Raw genomic sequence first — 20,621 nt, 5'->3', positions numbered from 1 at the left:
TTGCAATATCTTCAGCCCGAGATACATTGATCTGATAATCCTAACCGTGTGATGAATTAGGAGCACCTCTCAGGGCTTCTCTGTCATTTGATTTTCCTCAAAAGCAATGGGCTCGGAGGCGGCTTTGGCATCCCACCCGAAGGGTTCGAGGTTATTAGGACCATTTACTAGCGGCATTCCTGTCATTTGATTTTTCTCCAAAGCTAAGAAGAGATCTTCCATACTCTATCAGACGACATTTCTGTCACTTGATTTACCATATTCCCCCATGAGGGTGTGTAGCTAGAGTTATTACGAACATCTCCCAGGGGCATTCCTGTCATTTGGCTTTCCTCCGAAGTTGAGAACGGATCTTCCATATTTATATCGCACCCAAAGGATGTGAAATCAGCGTTATTAGGATAATCTCCTTGGAGCATTTCTGTCATTTGAGGGAAAGTTCGAAACGAATCTTCCATATTCGCATCGCACCCAAAGGGTAGGAAATCAAGGTTATCAGGACCGTGTCCCAAGGTTATTTCTGTCATTTGGTTTTCCTCCGGTATTTCCATACTCGCATACTCAAAGGGTGAGAAATTTGGGTTATTAGGATTATCTCCCAGGGGCATTTCTGTTATTTGATTTTCCTCCCAATCTTGTAACCAATCTTCGATATTCGCATCGCACTCAGAGGATAAGAAATCGGGGTTATTAGGACCAACTCTCAAGGGCATTTCTGTAATTTGGTTTTCCTCGGAAGCTGGTAACAGGTTGATTTTCATCAAAAGGTAGGGACGTGGATTCTCTGAAATTCTCCGTAACCGCATCCGAATCAGAGTTATTAGGACCATCTCCAATGGACATTTCTGTCATTTGGTTATCAGGACCGTGTCCCAAGGGTATTTCTGTCATTTGGTTTTCCTCTGGTATTTCCATACTTGTATACCCAAAGTGTGGGAAATTGGGGTTATTAGGATTATCTCCCAGGGGCATTTCTGTTATTTGATTTTCCTCCAAATCTTGAAACCAACATGCCATATTCGCAATGAACTCAGAGGATAAGAAATCGGGGTTATTAGGACCAACTCTCAAGGGCATTTCTGTAATTTGGTTTTCCTCGGAAGGTGGTAACAGGTCTCCCATGCTCGCATGGCACCCAAAGGATGGAGGATCGGGGTTATTAGGACCATCTCCTGGGGGCATTTCTGTCATTTGATTTTCATCGTAAGTTAGGGACGTGGATTCTTCGAAATTCTCCGTAACCGCATCCGAATCAGAGTTATTAGGACCATCTCCAACGGACATTTCTGTCATTTGTTCTTCCTCCTCTTGATTTTCGTCGGAAGCTTTCTTGTTCTCATAAATCTTACAAAGAACAAAGCCCACCTGCAAATATATAAAGTTGAATTAGTAAATAACCTGCAAAAAAAAAAAGTGTAATCTCTTACCCACTACAGAGAAGGAACAATGTGGTCCACTGGATCAACGGCCCACATTCATATAGTCCTTCCACGTGTACAGTGGAGAGAGTGCTCTATCATATTTTAGTTCAACCATTTTCACCGTATCATTTTCCTGTATGAAATTGTAACCAATGGATGCAATTTGGGTGGGTCCCAACCCGAACCCGACCTAGAGGAGCCTGAGGCCCGGTACTACCCCACCAGGACCTAGCGAGTGAAGGATGGTTCTATCTTTCTGGGAATTTGTGGGGCCCACCGTAGTGCATATGTTTTAAACATGCTGTTCATTTATCTTTCATTTATCTTGACAAATCATTTTAAGGCATGTTTGGTTGCATGTAATTATATATAATTTCATGTAATATGCATCAAATCAAGTAATAAACATAAACTCTAAAACTTGGGTTTTAAGTTTTAATTAGGCGAGAAGTATCATGTTGGGAGGCACCTTCTGCAATCTCTTATCTACATTTTACTGTATGGATTATACTGACCAGTGATTGCATGACAATTGATTTCTTGTGCATTTATGATCTATGCTGTTTTATATTCAAACACTTTTAAAAATTCATAATTACGAATTTAACTTGTATCATTCTAAAAAATATATATATAATTATAAGCAACCAAACAGGCCAAGACATGAACTAAAAAAAAGAGGCAGATTGAAGGCTAAGGTGGATCACACCATAGAAAGTGGTGGGGATTAAATTCTTACACTTGAAAATTTACTACGGCAACCAAAATGTTTATTTTTCATCCATCCAGATCACGAGGTCATGTATACTGTACGAGAATGCGACTTCAGTGGATCCCTAATTGTGGGGCCCACCAGGATCGACTTTCCTTTCATCCATGCCGTTCATCTGTTTTAAAAGATCATTTTATGGCATGATCTAAAAAATGAAACAGATATAAATATCAGGTGTACCAGACCATAGGAAACAGTGGTGATTAACCATTAAAAACTTCTCTAGGGTCACAAAAGTTTTGGATAAATATCAGGTGTACCACACCATAGGAAACAGTGGTGATTAACCACCAAAAACTTCTTTAGGGTCACAAAAGTTTTGGATAAAGATGATATTTATTTGGTCCTTGCATATGCGTCATTGTAACATTATAAATAGGTTGGATGGCAAATAAACATTCCAGTGTCACCTAAGATGTTTTTAATGGTGAATTGGGTTTTGTTTGCAAGTGCCCAAAAAGAGAGAGAGAGAGAGAGAGAGAGAGAGAGAGAAGAGGTGCCCAAAATCCAATCTACAATTGAGCACAGTAGAGAAAATCTATTGAACCTACTTCGTATTGCAAGTGAGCTTAACACCGCAAAGAGCTAAATTAAGCACATTTCATTCAATGCAGAAATATTAATACATCCATAAATACCAAATTGTGAACTAAAAAATAACCTATCCTTGAACGTTGTCATCTACATATGAACAAGGAAGTAAGTACATTATATTAAAAGAGATTAGTTGAGGGTGTGTTTTGTTAAAGTTAATATCATGATATTTCATGATTAATCAATCTCATTTGGTGCAAATCTCAGGAAATTTAATGATATTTGGTGCAACCAAATGAAGATATGGAAAACTGAACAAAGAAAAATGAAACGAGCATTAATCTCTTGCATGGTTTACTACAAAATTAGCATCTCACCTTTACTTGCCCCTAGCTAGAATGGCTACCTTACTGTTGAAACCTGTGTGATTTTTATCACTGACCATTGAACTGGACTGCATTACTCTGTCGAATATTGAAATGACCAGATTTTGATTTGTTTAGCATTCCATATAGAACATCCACGTTCCAACTTTGCATCATGTGACTTTCATGTTGGACATGAAATAAAAAATATCTGCAATCTGAGTGCTACTAAGCCATATGTTTGCAATGCAATTCACTAGTCAATCCAAACACAGCCTAAATCAGCTCTATAAGTTGAACGGGGACGTTTGATTCCTAGGTTGGCTCCACATGCTAAAGCGAGACCTAAAAATTTCATTCCGGCCAAAAGTAATCTAGTCCATTCTAGTAAATTTGGCCTCATGCATTGCAATGTGAAAAAGGTATGTTTGAATGTACCCTAATCACAATCTTAGTGAATATGAGAATTGAGGTCACCCTCAAATCAGTCAGCATTGTGTTTGGGGTTGAACAGAAAAATCCAAATTAGATTATATAGTTTTTTATTTTCTCACCCTTTCTTACCCACATGGTTATTGTAATTTCAAGCAAAAAGCAATGCCATGAAAATGAAGCCCTCCACAGTTATCAGCTACACTAGATTGATACAAGCATTTCACTGAACAAAACCAGGTAATGCCTTCACAAATTATGATGTAGGACATGGATCAAGCATGTTCCTAATACACACGAACCAAAAGAAGCCCAATGAGCAATTGATAAAATTCAGCATAGTTCGACCAGTCAACAGGTCAAAATTTCGCTAGAAATTTCAGATTGGTAGCTAGACAATTTTTGTCTATTTCGTCATGTTGACAGATCTTATCGATAGGTCAAAGTACTGTTCAACAAGTCAATAAATTGGGTTGACAAGTCGAAATTCACATAATTTTAGTTTTAAGTCTCTGGACATTTTTTAGTCTGTTCGATTGATCGACTCATCGACTACTCGACTCGACCCATTGACGATAGGTTGACAAATAGTGAAAATTTACACATTTTTCAGAATTTATTTCCTTATTTGATTAAAACTCTTTTAGTTATGTTTTAGAATTTATTTAGGATTATTTAAGCATATAAATTAAAAATCTTTTTTTTTTCAAATTCATTCTATTATTCAATTAATTAAAATTTCTTAGAAACTTTATTATGCCCCATGGATTCAAGAGTTTTCTGTTGTGGATTCAAGTTGTTTATCGATCGAGGAAGGCGGTGATCGACCTCATCACGTCCTTTCCTATGTCACATTGACACTTAGTTCATGCATTTCTTGGGATAGTTTGAAGGGATGAAAAGGATCCACCAAGCATTTTTTGCAAAACCTAGAAGCTACTTTGAAACAAATGATTTTCAAAGAAGATTAAGCAAATTGATAATGGTAAAGGCATCGATTAAGCTATATATTAAGAAGATGAAGAACAACCACAATATCAACTTAAAGAGAAGAAAAATTAACCAACTAATAACAAAGGTTGAAATAAAAAATCTTGAAATGCTTTTATTATTTTCTTACCTTTTTCATTTCAGCACCCTCATAACTTGTTGGATCTATTAATGAACTTTCCTTCATCACCCAATTTGTTTTTTCCCGTTTTGGTTTGCATTTGAAAAAATTAAAGGTCCTCTTTTTGCCAATGACTACATGATCTTGGTCTCTTACTAGTTCAATATTTCCAGTTGACCTCCAAAAACCGTAACCATTTTCCACATTGCGCGGCATCCTAGATTTTGTCAAATCTCTTGTGACAAAGAAGTACAACTCGTTGCCCTTCCCATAGAAGAAATTTCCTGGAAATCAAGAACAAATCAGTCCAATTTAACAAGAAGTGGGTGAGAAAATCAAAGAGAGATTCACTGGCAAGCAAATATCAAAGAAGAGACCTAACGTAGCTTAAAAAATGAGAAAGAATAAATTATCAATAACCATCGAGCACTTACAATTTTATCACACTATATATATAATGCATGAGATATAGTCTAAGGAAATGGTCAAACAGCAACCGACCTGGAGCTGGAGGCAATGGTCAAACAGGATTGGTAAGCTGAAGCATAGAGGGCAATTTTCTTTTGGCCATGTCCTCAGATAAGGGAGTGCTATGGTGGACGGGATGTCCTGATTGGGTAGTAAGCATCTAACTTTTTCCTTTTCTGGGCAGGCCTCGGACCTCCCGCCTCAGATCTGGGGCCTAATTTTGCTAGACAAAGTGGGGTTGGGTTCCATTAGGAAATTCAGGAAGGATTCCTTAGGTTAGTGTCATATACAGGCTGCCATTTTTTAGGCGTTATGATAGGCCTCCTTAGGATCTTGTCGCATGGGGAAGCCCGAATTGTCCAGGTTCTATACAACTTATACATGGAATGAAATCTCCAGTTTAATTTAAAAGAAACTACAAAAAAGCTAAGGGAAAAAGAATGAAAGAACATATTGAACACACTAAGAGAGAAGGGATTGAAGCATTATGAAAGAATGTTGATGGTAATTTTATCTTTTAGAAAAGTAAGAAGCGGCTAATTGTTACCCATTCTTCAGCCAAGGATAAATATTGTTCTAGGAGCATGGTATAAGTAAAATTATTTAGCTTCGCTCTCTTTTGTTCAATCTTGGCATGGAGATGATGACTCCTATGCATTTGCAACATGATAATCAAGTAGCTATTTATATTATTTCCAACCTCATGTTTGATGAGCAAACAAAGTATATTGAGGATTATTATTATTTTGTTTAAGAAAAGTTATTGATTATTGCTATAAGTTTCATTGATCAAGGATATAGAAACAATATCAATATTGTTAATAATATTGTTAATTTTCATAAATGCGGGGAAACATTGGGAAAACATGGGGAAAATGATGAAATTTTTCAATAAACTTCAGAAGATGCTAAAATACACATCTTTGCAAAAAGAATGCACAGCTAATAAGTTTTCATTTAATGGGGCCTAAATGTATGTATTGTCGCAAGAGATTAGTCCAATAGTGATACAACAAATACAATCACTTAAATCTCATTCAACCAACTAGCAAGCAAACAAACATCCTGATGCGCGCATTCATACATTATATATCTACATATAAATAAACATATAAACACAATTAACATACATGCCATATTTAACCATCTAACCATCCATCCATACATCTAACCATCCCTCCATGCATCAAGCCATCCCATCCAATCATCCAAACATCCATCTATCCAAACACCCATCCATCCATCCATCCCATCTATCCATCCAATCATCCCATCCATCCATCCATCCATCCATTCATACATTTTTAATAAACAATTTTTTTTTTAATTTTTAATTTTTTTATGATATTGATACATTGGTTATACATTAGCGATAATATCGAAATATCACCAATACACTGATGATACAAGCAACACCTGAAATTTAGACAGTAAAAAATATTAACAATACATTGGTGATACAAGTGACGTCTGGAATTTACACAGGCGAAAATGTTGGTGATATCAATACATCGGTGATACTTAGAAATATATTGTTGATACCTGAAATTTCTAATACTACCTAGTGTTATCGGTATCGCTATCAGTGTTATTGGTATCACCGAGTTAGAGATACAAATAATATCAAAATATCAGGGATATTCTAAACAATGGGCCCACATCATTTTACTCCTCATCTTACATGTAAGGATTAGCCTACTAAAGGTTGTTCAAGCATCTCACCTGTCAATTATTTTATCAAAGTTGGGCGTCCATGATATTTGTGCTCCATCTTGAGGGTAAGTGTGGGTGTAGATTGTCCCTTTTTGGGTGTGCATGAATTATTTGTAGTCCCGTAGGTTTTTGGTTTTTTTATTCTTATAAATCTAAGGGTTGGACAGGGTTTTCTCTCTAATCTAATTTTACCTAATAACAAGGTATATGAAGAGATTATTAACAAGTGTAAAAGAGAATGATGGAATAAAAGACAAAGGAAATAGAACTTGTTCTTGGAATAAATAAGTTCTTACGTACTAATAATTAAATTTTGATTTGATACACTAATAAGAAAGAAAACAAAAGAAGCTTCAATGAAAAATTGTTGCGACAAGGAGCTAGTTTATAAAGAGACTTCTTTTTGAATCGAGAAAGCACTTGCTAATGGAAACAATTAGTCCTCTATTCCCATAAGGGAAAATAAGAAGAATTTCACTAGCTAATCGTGATCATCTTATCATCAACCATGATCAACTGGATCACACATGATCACAATGGAAAGAAGTAAACAAGATAAAGAAAACAAAATAGAAGAATGACAAACCTAAAATTATAAGACCAAACTAAAGTATAAACAAAGATAAATATACTGAATTACTACAAAGAAGAATGATATGAACCAAACCAATTCCATATTAGTTTTACATACAGGAAACTAATTATCCATTTTCTTGAATTGTTCCACAGAGATTCTAGAGACCAATGCTGTTGGCAGCATTGCTCCTGAGACAATCTTCCATCCCCTTCTCCTAATCTCTGTGTGAATGTTTACGCTCATGGATTTGCTTTTCTTTGTGTCAACTGGGCAGCCTCTGTTATTATTATTATTTTTTTTTTTTTTTTGAAGAGGCTCCTTCTCTTGTATAAAGCTGTTATAATTAGGGGTTGGGCTAAGCTTTTGCTACCACAGGTGGTGTACTCCCACCTTTCTCGAATATATATATATATATATATATATATATATATATATATATATATATATATATATATATATATACATATATATATATATATATATATATATATATATATATATATATATATATATTATATGCTACCCTCGTCAGGTGAAAATTTTACTTTTATTAACAAAATCACAGGTGGTGTACTCCCACCTTTCTCAGAATATACAAACACACACACACACACACACACACACACGCGCGCCTATGCATTTGCAACATGATAATCAAGTAGCTATTTATATTATTTCCAACCTCATGTTTGATGAGCAAACAAAGTATATTGAGGATTATTATTATTTTGTTTAAGAAAAGTTATTGATTATTGCTATAAGTTTCGTTGATCAAGGATATAGAAACAATATCAATATTGTTAATAATATTGTTAATTTTCATAAATGCGGGGAAACATTGGGAAAACATGGGGAAAATGATGGAATTTTTCAATAAACTTCAGAAGATGCTAAAATACACATCTTTGCAAAAAGAATGCATAGCTAATAAGTTTTCATTTAATGGGGCCTAAATGTATGTATTGTCGCAAGAGATTAGTCCAATAGTGATACAACAAATACAATCACTTAAATCTCATTCAACCAACTAGCAAGCAAACAAACATCCATGATGCGCGCATTCATACATTATATATCCACATATAAATAAACATATAAACACAATTAACATACATGCCATATTTAACCATCTAACCATCCATCCATACATCTAACCATCCCTCCATGCATCAAACCATCCCATCCAATCATCCAAACATCCATCTATCCAAACACCCATCCATCCATCCCATCTATCCATCCAATCATCCCATCCATCCAACCATCCCATCCATCCATCCATCCATTCATACATTTTTAATAAACAATTTTTTTTTTAATTTTTAATTTTTTTATGATATTGATACATTGGTTATACATTAGCGATAATATCGAAATATCACCAATAAACTGATGATACAAGCAACACCTGAAATTTACACAATAAAAAATATTAACAATAGATTGGCGATACAAGTGACGCCTGGAATTTACACGGGCGAAAATGTTGGTGATATCAATACATCGGTGATACTTAGAAATATATTGTTGATACCTGAAATTTCTAATACCACTAGTGTTATCGGTATCACTATCAGTGTCATTGGTATCACCGAGTTAGAGATACAAATAATATCAAAATATCAGGGATATTCTAAACAATGGGCCCACATTATTTTACTCCTCATCTTACATCTAAGGATTAGCCTACGAAAGGTTGTTCAAGCATCTCATCTGTCAACTATTTTATCAAAGTTGGGCGTGCATGATATTTGTGCTCCATCTTGAGGGTAAGTGTGGGTGTAGATTGTCCCTTTTTGGGTGTGCATGAATTATTTGTAGTCCCATAGGTTTTTGATTTTTTTATTCTTATAAATCTAAGGGTTGGACAGGGTTTTCTCTCTAATCTAATTTTACCTAATAACAAGGTATACGAAGAGATTATTAACAAGTGTAAAAGAGAATGATGGAATAAAAGACAAAGGAAATAGAACTTGTTCTTGGAATAAATAAGTTCTTACGTACTAATAATTAAATTTTGATTTGATACACTAATAAGAAAGAAAACAAAAGAAGCTTCAATGAAAAATTGTTGCGACAAGGAGCTAGTTTATAAAGAGACTTCTTTTTGAATCGAGAAAGCACTTGCTAATGGAAACAATTAGTCCTCTATACCCATAAGGGAAAATAAGAAGAATTTCACTAGCTAATCGTGATCATCTTATCATCAACCATGATCAACTGGATCACACATGATCATAATGGAAAGAAGTAAACAAGATAAAGAAAACAAAATAGAAGAATGACAAACCTAAATTATAAGACCAAACTAAAGTATAAACAAAGATAAATATACTGAATTACTACAAAGAAGAATGATATGAACCAAACCAATTCCATATTAGTTTTACATACAGGAAACTAATTATCCATTTTCTTGAATTGTTCCACAGAGATTCTAGAGACCAATGCTGTTGGCAGCATTGCTCCTGAGACAATCTTCCATCCCCTTCTCCTAATCTCTGTGTGAATGTTTACGCTCATGGATTTGCTTTTCTTTGTGTCAACTGGGGAGCCTCTGTTATTATTATTATTATTATTTTTTTTTGAAGAGGCTCCTTCTCTTGTATAAAGCTGTTATAATTAGGGGTTGGGCTAAGCTTTTGCTACCACAGGTGGTGTACTCCCATCTTTCTCAGAATATATATATATATATATATATATATATATATATATATATATATATATATATATATATATATATATTATATGCTACCCTCGTCAGGTGAAAATTTTACTTTTATTAACAAAATCACAGGTGGTGTACTCCCACCTTTCTCAGAATATACAAACACACACACACACACACACACACACACACACACACACTCGACTTTCTGTAGCTATGGATCAATGCACAAGTGAATCGAATGAAGTAGCCCTCAATTTGCAGTTACAAAACTTTCAAGTATAACTTGAAAGTAATCTAGTTGCAATTTGGAGCCTAGACAGCTCAATGTGAATGCTAATGAAATTACAATTTGGTCACGACGGCTTTATCAAAAGAATAAATATTGCAATTTAATTTGATAGAGCATCCTAACTCACCCTAAAGAAACAAGATAGAGAAAGCAAAGGTGCAGATAGAGGAACAGAAATAAAAGATCCCGAAAGAAGAATAAAAAGAATGAGTGAAAATGCTAAAACCAACCCTAGAACCGCACCAGTTCTTACTTACGTGGAAGTTGATCTGGGCGACATGTATAGATATTATATTCATGGATCAAATCAATTGGCTGTGGAAGCCCATGATTCTTGTTCTTGAGATAAACCAGCAGTTCCTGATCGGAAGGCGTGAAACGAATGCCTACAGGAAAGTTTTGGGGGTTAATTTTAGCCATAGTTTAGGAACTCTCTCTCAAATAACTTAGCTGAATGCTGGAGATCGAAGTCGTGGAATTTAAATAGAGAGAGGGGATGAAAAAACCCATACCCAGTGTACAAGGGAAAGGGTAATTTCAACCAAAAGAAAAAGAAATAATGGAAATAGAATCATACGACGTATATCCATTATTGGACGTTACGCGGGAAATTTCAAAAACATGCTTACTAATTGCTTTGTTTTTGTTATGTTGGGACGGTAGCCGTTGGATTTGGGTCGTTTTACGATGATCTAAACTGTTTATATGATGGGCATCACCGTGGATGGGGATGGACGATAGAATTTTCACGTCATGCCACCCGTTTATCTTGAGCCTGTCTCATGTACGGCCCATATTACCCACGTGTAGCCGGTTGCAGGGTAATTAGGGAGAACATGGCTAGGAGTAATATAATAACAGGGACCGATGATTTTCTAGGAAACGGATTGGCTACTCCCCCGGACACCAGCCACGTCGGTCCTCTGTGGGCCACACCATCATGTATGTATTTCATCCATTACGTTCATCAATTTTTAAAGATCATTTTAGTGATCAATTCCAAAAATGAGAGGTATATAAATCTCAGGTGGACCACACCGCATGAAAAAAAATAGTGATTGGATATCCATCATTAAAATCCTCCTAAGGCCCACTGTACTGTTTATTTGACATCCAATCTGTTTATTAGGTCATACAGGCCTAGATGAAGGGGAAAAACAAAAATCATCTCGGTCCAAAACTTTTATGGCCCCTAAAATGTTTTTAATGGTTAATGCACACTATTTCCTGTAATGTGGTCCATTTCAGATTGGGATATACCTCATTTTCATTGTTATGCCGTAATATGATCTTTAAAAATAGATGGATGGCATGGATGAAACACGTACATCATGGTCGGGCCCACAGAGCGCCGACCACCAGCCATTGGCTGGTATAGGGGGAGTAGCCAATCCGTTCCCCATTTTCTGATACCCTGGCGGAGTATGGAAGGTTCATACTCATGAACTTTGCACTCTTATGGCGTTTGATAGCCTTTTATTTTTTTTTAAAAAAAAAAATGTAAATATGGGTCTCACGCAGACAGTTGGACGATGGGGTGATCATCCAACCAGTGCTTAATTGCCCACGTGTCATGTGTGTACCACATCTAACCGATGCGGATTTCCTGCAAAAGCCTTTAGCAGGAAGTTCCTGCACAAGGATGCTGCGTGGGGCAGCATCATGTTTTTGGGAAATATACTCCGTTTATCCGTTTTGCAAGATAATTTTAGGAAAATTAACAAAAAATGGGGTGGATCCAAGACTCAAGTGGGCCACACAAGAGGAAACAGTAGGGATTCAATGAGAACCGTTTAAACATTCTTATGACCATAAAAGCTTGGTTTCATGTTAAATTTTTTGTATTTTCACTCCATCTATGTGTTAATGGCCTTATAAACGGTTTGGATGGCATATAAAATCAAGGTGGAGCCCAGAAAGGTTCCAACGGTAGGTATTTCTTTTTCCAAATTTTCATCTTGTATGGCCCACTTTAGTTTTGAATCCACCTCATTTTTGGTCGATTTTTCTAAAATGAGTTCGCTAAACGGCGGAGCCCAACAGGTTGGGCGGCCCGTTTTCTGCAGTTTTTTCGTCGAATGTCGAAAAATCATATCTCCATCGTTATAATTCCGATTTAAGTAATTCAAAAGTCAGATTGAAGCTTGATAAGTCTAGTTTCATATAAAAATAAGTAAAAAATATAATAAAAATTTTAATATAGTTAAATATAGGTTGTTGTGACAACTGTTCAAAAATTATTAGTTTGGACAACTGCTGCTTGTAGAATTTTTAAAATTTTTCTACAATATGAAACCTAATGAAATTTAGTAGAGATAAAGTAGAATTTATTATAAACTACTAGAAAAATAATTAAAATAATATAATAATTAAAAGTACCAGAAAGGGGCGTAGAACTGCCCTAGGACCTTATTCTGTCATAATTAGAGCATAATTTAGTTAAGTATTAAATTGAATAATCAGTAGAATTAGCTTGAACCACTTTAAATACGAACTGCAAGACCTAAAATGAGTAGAACCGCTAACGCTATGTTACCTAGAAACCTAGAATCAATCTCTAAATCCAGTTGCACCCAGGAGCACTTTGAAACTCCATATCAGACCTGGACCGCACGTCGAAAGTCCGATTACCGCGAAACTATACGGTTATGACCGCCTTACTAGACTTGACTACTATCTCGAAATCAAGTCCAGGTAGTATCCAGAAACGCACAACTTGAGCCCGGAGCGAAGTGTGTGATAAACGCGAATATCTTTAGGAAATGAACTAAAACTTAAGTGAATTGAGTTGTTTCACTTGTAGGCCAAATCTAAGGATTCAGACCATCAGAATCTGACCCAATTATACCCTCGGATTAGGAAAAACTTTCAATACATGTCAGTGCACTTGTGGCCCTGATCGAGTACCGGTGACCGTTGAACTAAAACTGGTCCGCCACGGTTGATCTGTAAGTCTGATCGGACCACAAAATTAACTCGACCTATATCTAATATCAGGGAACTTAAGTCCGACCACATGCAGAAAAGGGGCCTCCAGATGTGCCCCGTTGAACCAAAACAGATGGCTTTTGGCTATAACCCAAGTATACCATGGCCATGGGGCCATTCTCATCAATTTTGGGCCTATATAAGGACCTTAAACCCACCCCTCTCTCCTTCATACGAATTTCTCTAACCCTAGGAGAGAGAAGAGAGAAAAGAGAAGGAAAGAGGGAGGAGAAGAGAGAGTGAGTGAGAGATCGTTGCCGGGATTCGTTCCTGCCACTCCACGGGCTGAATCCCTTCTCCCATGTTGCTACACTGTTGTTTCAACTTTGTTTTTGGATAAAAAAATCCTAACCCTAATCTGATTTAGGAATCCAAATAGTAGAATCGGCAAAATAGCTAACCTATTTCGTGATTCAGGTAGCCGTTGTGCTGTAGGCGAAGACTTAGTGTACTAACCGAGTTCGATGCTTATTTACCGGTGAAAGGTGCGGACTATGAACGTTTAGGTTATGGTTTTCAAGGCTTTTAATGTCAGTAATGGTTTATGACTGACTTGATTGCTATCACATGTGCTTAGATACGATGTTTTCCCTATATTACATATAGATATAAACTATGTTGAGTATAATACGTTCTATGTGTTTGTTGAAATGTCTGAACGACTATAGAAATATGATTTGTGCTTGCCATGCTTGTAAATTGAGAATATATGATCGTTGTATGAGTGGCAACTCCTTTGTGAAAGATTTGTCCTAATGTCTGTTGAAACTAATATATTACACGTATGTGTAATATGTAGTCTAAGTGTTTGACAAAATGCATGTATGAGTAATTGGTTGATGTTTTGTATTTACGAGAGTTGTTGAGATAGGATTCTCAACTACCTTAGCTATATGTATACTTTTCTTCAAGTAGCTTTAATTTCAAGTGCATGTTTTATATAGCAAATGTACATGTAGAATATCATGTTATAGGTGTTGAATAATATGCTGAAATGATATTTACATTGGAATTGGTTGTTAAATGCCATATGACTATCATATATGCTTACTTCTTGCATTTGACTGTGATTAGGACTACGACGTAGTCCAGGCAATCGGTAACAATTCTTGTTTGAGTAGTCGAGCTAGTCTCGCCACATAAGACACGTTCGATGAATCCGAGTTGTACGATGGTTGTCTACAGTGGTACTATATCGATTAATTCAGCGTACGCTCGTACCAATCGAACTTGTCAGGTAACTCGATTGGCCTACTGTGTGTTTACCATGTATGGACACTACTGCTTGAACCTAAGGTATCCCTTACCAATGTAAAGACTTGTTTAACCTTGGTATCAAGATCCGCTAAGACTCATGGTGGTATGGGACACCATGGTCGAGTTGTCGGCCTACACTGGGGCGACAAGCCTCCCTGTAGTGACCAGTGAGTAACCCAAAACTCGCAAGCTAAATACGGTGGTATGGGATACTGTATTCGAGCTGTCGGCCTACACTAGCGCAGCCTGGCTGTGGTCCCCAGTCGGGTTGGTGACAAGCCTTCGAAAATATATTATCAGTTGGTAGGGCGTTGTTGGAGTGACCTCGAGTATAAAATGGGCCCATCCCAGCGTAACCTGGCTGTGGTCCCCAATTAGGTTGGTAACGAGCCTTCGAAAATAGACTGCCAGTTGGTAGGGCGTTGGCGGTATTGACTTGAACTTGCCTATCATATGTGATTAACTAGGATTGACGACCCTATCTAAATCATCGTTTGGATAAATGATATAAAGGGAGATAACTTAGCTTCCCAAACCTGATGTATAAATAAGTCTAATTAAGAACTTTGCTAATCACGTACATGCACCGCATTTGCATGTGCCTTTGGCGTTGGAGTTGAGCACAGAGGAAGGGATGCATGCCGCAATCGTGAGATGATGTCGCAGAGGGAGTGCAGGCGAGGGCATGCATCATTAACTCATATCATCCTTGCATTAACTAGAGGACTTAGGAATGTTTGTTGTATTGCTTTATCATTACTGCTTAACTGAATTGATAACATGTTAACCTTTGCCTCAAAACTCCACTGAGTTGATCACTCACTCCCACGTTCTGGAACGGTGTTTTAAAACACCAACCAGACTCTGTTTTAGTTGCAGATGGTGGTGATGCTTATGAAGTGGAGCTTGACTTTTACGATGACGATGAGGAGTTCTCCTATATGCAACTCTCTGGTGGGTCTATGTAAACCTGGAGTTGCGCTGACGGGGCTACAGGGTTTTGGATAGAGAACATTACATATTCTAATTTTGTATATTTTGAATTAAACTTGTAATTATTTAACCTAGTGACATTCATACTCTGAGGGCTTGTTATTACTTTTGTATAGTTTATATACACATCACAGTCTTCCGCTAGCATACTTTAATTTCCTCTGGAATATGATATGCTGTTTTAATATAATCTCATTTATGTTTAAGGCATTAATACGGATAACATTTAATCATCATTATCTATGTTGCATAAGTGATGCGTTGGACTCGGGAGTTGAGTCTATACTCGACCTCCAATTTTTAGGGTGTTACAAGTTGGTATTAGAGAATGATTTGGATTAAACTGGACCTGGGTTATGGTAACACAACCCACACTGATGCACTCTGATTTAAGAAGGGGGCGATGGAATTAGAGACGACATTAGGATCCCAAGGTTTCATCGACAGGCGAGACCAAATACTGTAACTTAGGCTATAACGTATCTTCGATCATGTGAATTGACCTAAGTCGCCTCTAGGCCGTCAGTCGACGGGTTTGAGTCGTTAGTTGACGAATTTCAAACCTGAAACGGATCCGAATGGCGCGAATACGGGCGCGTAAGACCACAAAAACGGACCCAAACCAAGAATTTCAAAGCGAAGTAATGAGATAACTAGGAACTTGGGGATGAGGATTATATAAAAATTTGACAGTATAGGAAACTCAATAAATTAATAACATGAACCCTAGGACCTCTCTAACTGGTATGGGCATTTGTGAAGTGCTCGAGCACAGTTAAATTTAAGTTTGGGCAACTCAATTCCAATCAGACAACTTTTGACCATAAGCGATAAAACAATTCTTTATATTAGAAATGGTACGAAATCATCTAGCGTATGAGCATAGACTTTGGATTACGACTATTGGATTACCGCTACTCCTAACTTAAGACTAGGCTACTAGTTATACTAGGGAACGTAAAAGATTGATTATGCTAAGATGATTGAAAGATAATTGAAAGAGTGACTGGTTGGGCTTTATCTGGTGATGAACTACCTATTGGACGTTGGATGGGGTCCCATATTTGAGGGCAAGACATGTGCAAATGAGAGCACTGTCTGAGCCTTCTACGCCCACATACGCGATCCACTGCTGGAGCCTCTACAGTTCTTTGGCTATCCCTGTGGGAAGGCTGGAAGCTGTTGTCGACGTAGACTTGATAGCCCAAGTCATGGGGATCCCGCGTGGAGAGGTGCATGCTAGCGATAAGAACCTCAGGAGCGTGCGTGAAAGAGATCGCCGCACACGATTCCTTTGTGGCCGACTGGTCCACTGGAATCGAAGCAATTGCCTCCTCACGTCCGAGATGACTCATGACTTCCGCCTGCTCCACCATATCTTCACATACAATGTGTATCCCCGATGGAGTAATCACAGTGAGTGCACGTGTCTGATGGTAGACTTTTTGTACCAAGCTGGGCAGGGAGACAAACTGTGCCTTCCTACGTATGTACTATTACAGATAGTTTATACCGCATGCTCTCTTAGGACAACCATTTCACTCCCATTTGGCCGACTTATATGCAAGCTTACGCGTGAATTCGGCTACAGACTGGGTGTAAAAATTCCTACGCCAATCCATTTCATCAATGACACCACTCTCAACAACATGAATATTGGGTCACGACAACGTCAAGCCCGACTCGATGAGAGTGAGAACGAGACGGAGACTGAAGAAGAAGAGAATGATGAAGAAGGTGGAAATGAAATAGAGAAAGAAAGCGAGGAAAAGGAAGAGCAAAAAGAGGAGAAAGAGGAGGCCCAAGACACTGATGAGGGCTCTCCTCCTGCTACACATGAGCGCGACAGTAATTGGGCTACTTTAAAAGCCCGTTTGGCTTAGATCGAGGAGGGTCAAGTTACCCTGTGACAGGAGGTTAGAGAGACCCGGGCCAAGCTTGAAGAAAGTCCGGGCCTTCGTGAAACACAAATTCAAGAAGTTGTCTCACATCGTGAAGGCTATCCTGTGCTGCATACAGGATAAGGGTGCACCTCCTCCACCAAACTCGGATGATTAGACATGTGTAGTCATCCCTAACGTGTTTTTGTAATAGCATTCTTTTGGGTTAGCCTGTGTGGGCTTGAATGTTGGATAGTATGTTCTGGTGTTTAAGGGCTTTTTAGAGTAGTTACATGCATTCTCAGTCATGATTCATGTAAGACTGTATCTCTCATGTATTGTGACAATTTTGCTTAGATGAATGCATAGAGATTCTCTGTTGCTATGAGATGTATGTGTATCGTTTGGAATGTGAGTGATGTGTGGATGTGTATTGGTACTTATTCTAACTCTGACACGGGTTGCTCCCTATATTGTATATAAGGAATGCCATCTAAAGCCACGCGGAGTACGGCACGTCTCCCACTTGGCGACTCGGTTGATGGGGCATCTCCCCTCAGCGATAGCCATATGAACCCCAGTTCAGGCCCGACTCACGTTGACACTATGCCGGACTCTCAGCCGGTCACTGGCCCCACTAATGAGCTGACACCTGTGACACCACCCGTTGTACCACTGGTTCCAGAGCAAAACCGCGCATCTACCTCGACACCATACGTGCCTCAGTCGGCTCCTCCTCCTGATAGGTTGGAGCAGATAATGCTCTTGATGCAGTAGCAGCAACAGTTTTTCGCCACCATAGCAGGGGCCCTTAACCAGAATGTGAGTGTGGTTAAGCCTGCACCACCTACGCACCCTGCTAAGAACATGAATACCAGTGAACTTTTTGAGCGCTTTCAGTGTTTTCGTCCTCCCACTTTTGCGGGTACTCACAAACCCGAGGAGGCTGATTGCTGGCTAGATCGCATTTCTAAGATGTTGAAGCCGCTACACTGCACTGAGGAGGAACAAGTTGAGCTGGCCACCTATATGTTCGAGAAAGAGGCTGGTTTATGGTGGGACAGCATCCTACGAACAGCTCCCTCAGGACACGTGTGGACCTGGTATGCATTTAAGACACGCTTTCATGGGAAGTACTTCCCCCTCACTTACCATGATGAAAAGGAGAGTGAGTTCATTTACCTCTGACAGGGAGGGATGACCGTGTTAGAATATGAGAACAAATTCACGGAGCTAGCCAGATACGCTCCTTTGATACTAACAGATGAACCGATGAAAATGCAGCATTTTTCAGATGGGTTGCGGCCCGATATCCACACTAAGACGTTTTGCTCTAGCATTTCCAATTACGCCGAGCTAATAACGTGTCTCTACGAGCCGAACAAGATGGAGACCGAGTTTCTTAGACACGTATACCAATGGGCCCGAGGCCTCAACCTGAATCACAACACCAGCCAGTCCTAGGTAAGAGGCCACATGCAGACTCACCTCCTAGGCTCGCGGCTCTACCGACCCAACAAAGGTGAGCAAAACATTGGTGTACATATTGAGATAAGGGCGGACACACTGACCCCTTCTGTTTCACCAAGATGAAAGACAATGATGTCACACCACCTCAGAAGATCGACCGTCAGCCACCATGTGGTATAACAACTCCACCCCTACGATCTGCACCACCAGCACAGCCATATTACCGACCGCCTGTACCTCAGAATAGGCCACCTCAACGACCTATGGCAGCGCAACCAAACCATCTTCAATAAGCACGTGTACATGCACTGGGGGCTGGAGCATCTGAGAAAGCAGCTGCAACACTCTTAGCCTTTGGAGACACTGCTCACATTCAAGGTACCAATGCCATAGTACACATTATCGATGAAAGGAAGATTAATGTATTGAGAGGTCGTTTCCTATTTCATGTCAAGGATAGGTCCTAAATTACACCTCGTTCCGACATACAGATCGAGACATAGATTCTTGAGCGTTGAGAAACTAATTTCTAAGGGGGGTAGAAAAGTTATAAATTTGGTCGAGTTAGGTAGGTATACTCATCTACCCACTCATAAGCGCAACGAAAGCTTGGTGGGCTAATAGCCCACTGGCCCAGGATCGAAGGAAAATGATCCAGGTTAGACAAAAGGTTAGGTCACTAAAGGGTCACTAAATAGGAGCTGAACCTTTCTTAGAATGTCAATAATGAAGTTACTAGAAGGAAAGCAATTATGGTTCAAGTAGTTAACCAATTCACATTAAAGAAAGGGCCTAACAATGGGTATGAGTTGAATTGCAATATTCAAGGTCAATCTATCCACAAATCCGCTCGCTAAATACAAATTTAATAGAAGCCTTAGCTAATTCTATACTATTAGAAACTTTTTTTTTTCTTTTGGATGATCTATAAGATATTTATTAACTCTTACCACGGACATAAATTAAGACAAGGACTCTCTTAGACCAAGACCTAAAGGACAACCTTATAGATAGAAAATTTGAACCTCTCAGTGATGGGCATTCCCTAAGTTTTTAGAGTAATCGGACTACGGAGTTACTAAAATATACAACTGTGAAGCATTCGCGGCTTTACCCAATTCTCAATCCTGGGCGACTACCAACGGACTCACTGCTTTGACCGAGCAGAAGACCAGAATCTACCAGGACTAGGAAGGGATACGATGAGCCTTCGAAAATAGACTGTCAGCTATCAAGGAAGTGGGTTGCCTGTCCCACATCGGAAAGGGAATGCCTAAAGATCTGGGCTATATGTGAGGCTTCGGCCTTCAAGGGTAAGACGCGTTTTGCAGGTGGTTCGCTAACCGCTTCCACCTGCGAGAACAAAGCCGTGAGGTGGACATTGTGCCAGCCAAAGCAGATAATTTCTTACCGTTGGGATTGGGGTGTTACAGGATCTTAGATACAACTTCAATCTGCTCTACAATGTATTCACGGATATTGCCTTTTCCATCATAGGATGAGCGAGTCAATTTATTCAAAAGAATGCCCACTTCAGATTTATCAGATTTCTTGAATCGTTTTTCCATTTCAGTCAGGAAAACTTTAGCCTTATCTGTTTCAAGCATGGCATTCTTCATAGATGTTGAGGGTCAAATATTGCATATCAGACCCCATTTATTGCCTAGATTTACGAATATG

The 20,621-nt window shown here is 38.5% G+C and overlaps 1 protein-coding gene and 1 long non-coding RNA gene across 2 annotated transcripts in view; both read right to left on the bottom strand.

The window, feature by feature from the left end:
* Nucleotides 1–690: 690 nt before the first annotated feature.
* LOC131236117 (uncharacterized) lies at nucleotides 691–4,701 on the bottom strand. The gene is made up of 2 exons (XM_058233250.1): nucleotides 4,645–4,701; nucleotides 691–1,365 (listed from the first exon to the last, which is right to left on the bottom strand). Exons 1-2 carry the CDS (start codon nucleotides 4,699–4,701, stop codon nucleotides 691–693), a joined length of 732 nt encoding a protein of 243 aa, XP_058089233.1.
* Nucleotides 4,700–20,621, bottom strand: part of LOC131236118 (uncharacterized) — a 32,495-nt gene continuing 16,573 nt past the window's right edge. Inside the window, exons 2-3 of the long non-coding RNA XR_009166545.1 lie at nucleotides 10,611–10,739; nucleotides 4,700–4,919 (exon numbers count right to left, since the gene is read on the bottom strand). This is a non-coding gene — a long non-coding RNA (uncharacterized LOC131236118). The remainder of the gene's footprint in view (nucleotides 4,920–10,610; nucleotides 10,740–20,621) is intronic.

Source organism: Magnolia sinica, unplaced genomic scaffold (genome assembly GCF_029962835.1).
Source record: "Magnolia sinica isolate HGM2019 unplaced genomic scaffold, MsV1 ctg233, whole genome shotgun sequence".
Taxonomy (NCBI): domain Eukaryota; kingdom Viridiplantae; phylum Streptophyta; class Magnoliopsida; order Magnoliales; family Magnoliaceae; genus Magnolia; species Magnolia sinica.
The sequence above is the reverse complement of the archived record's forward strand: the minus strand, read 5'-3'. Positions and strand labels throughout refer to the sequence as shown.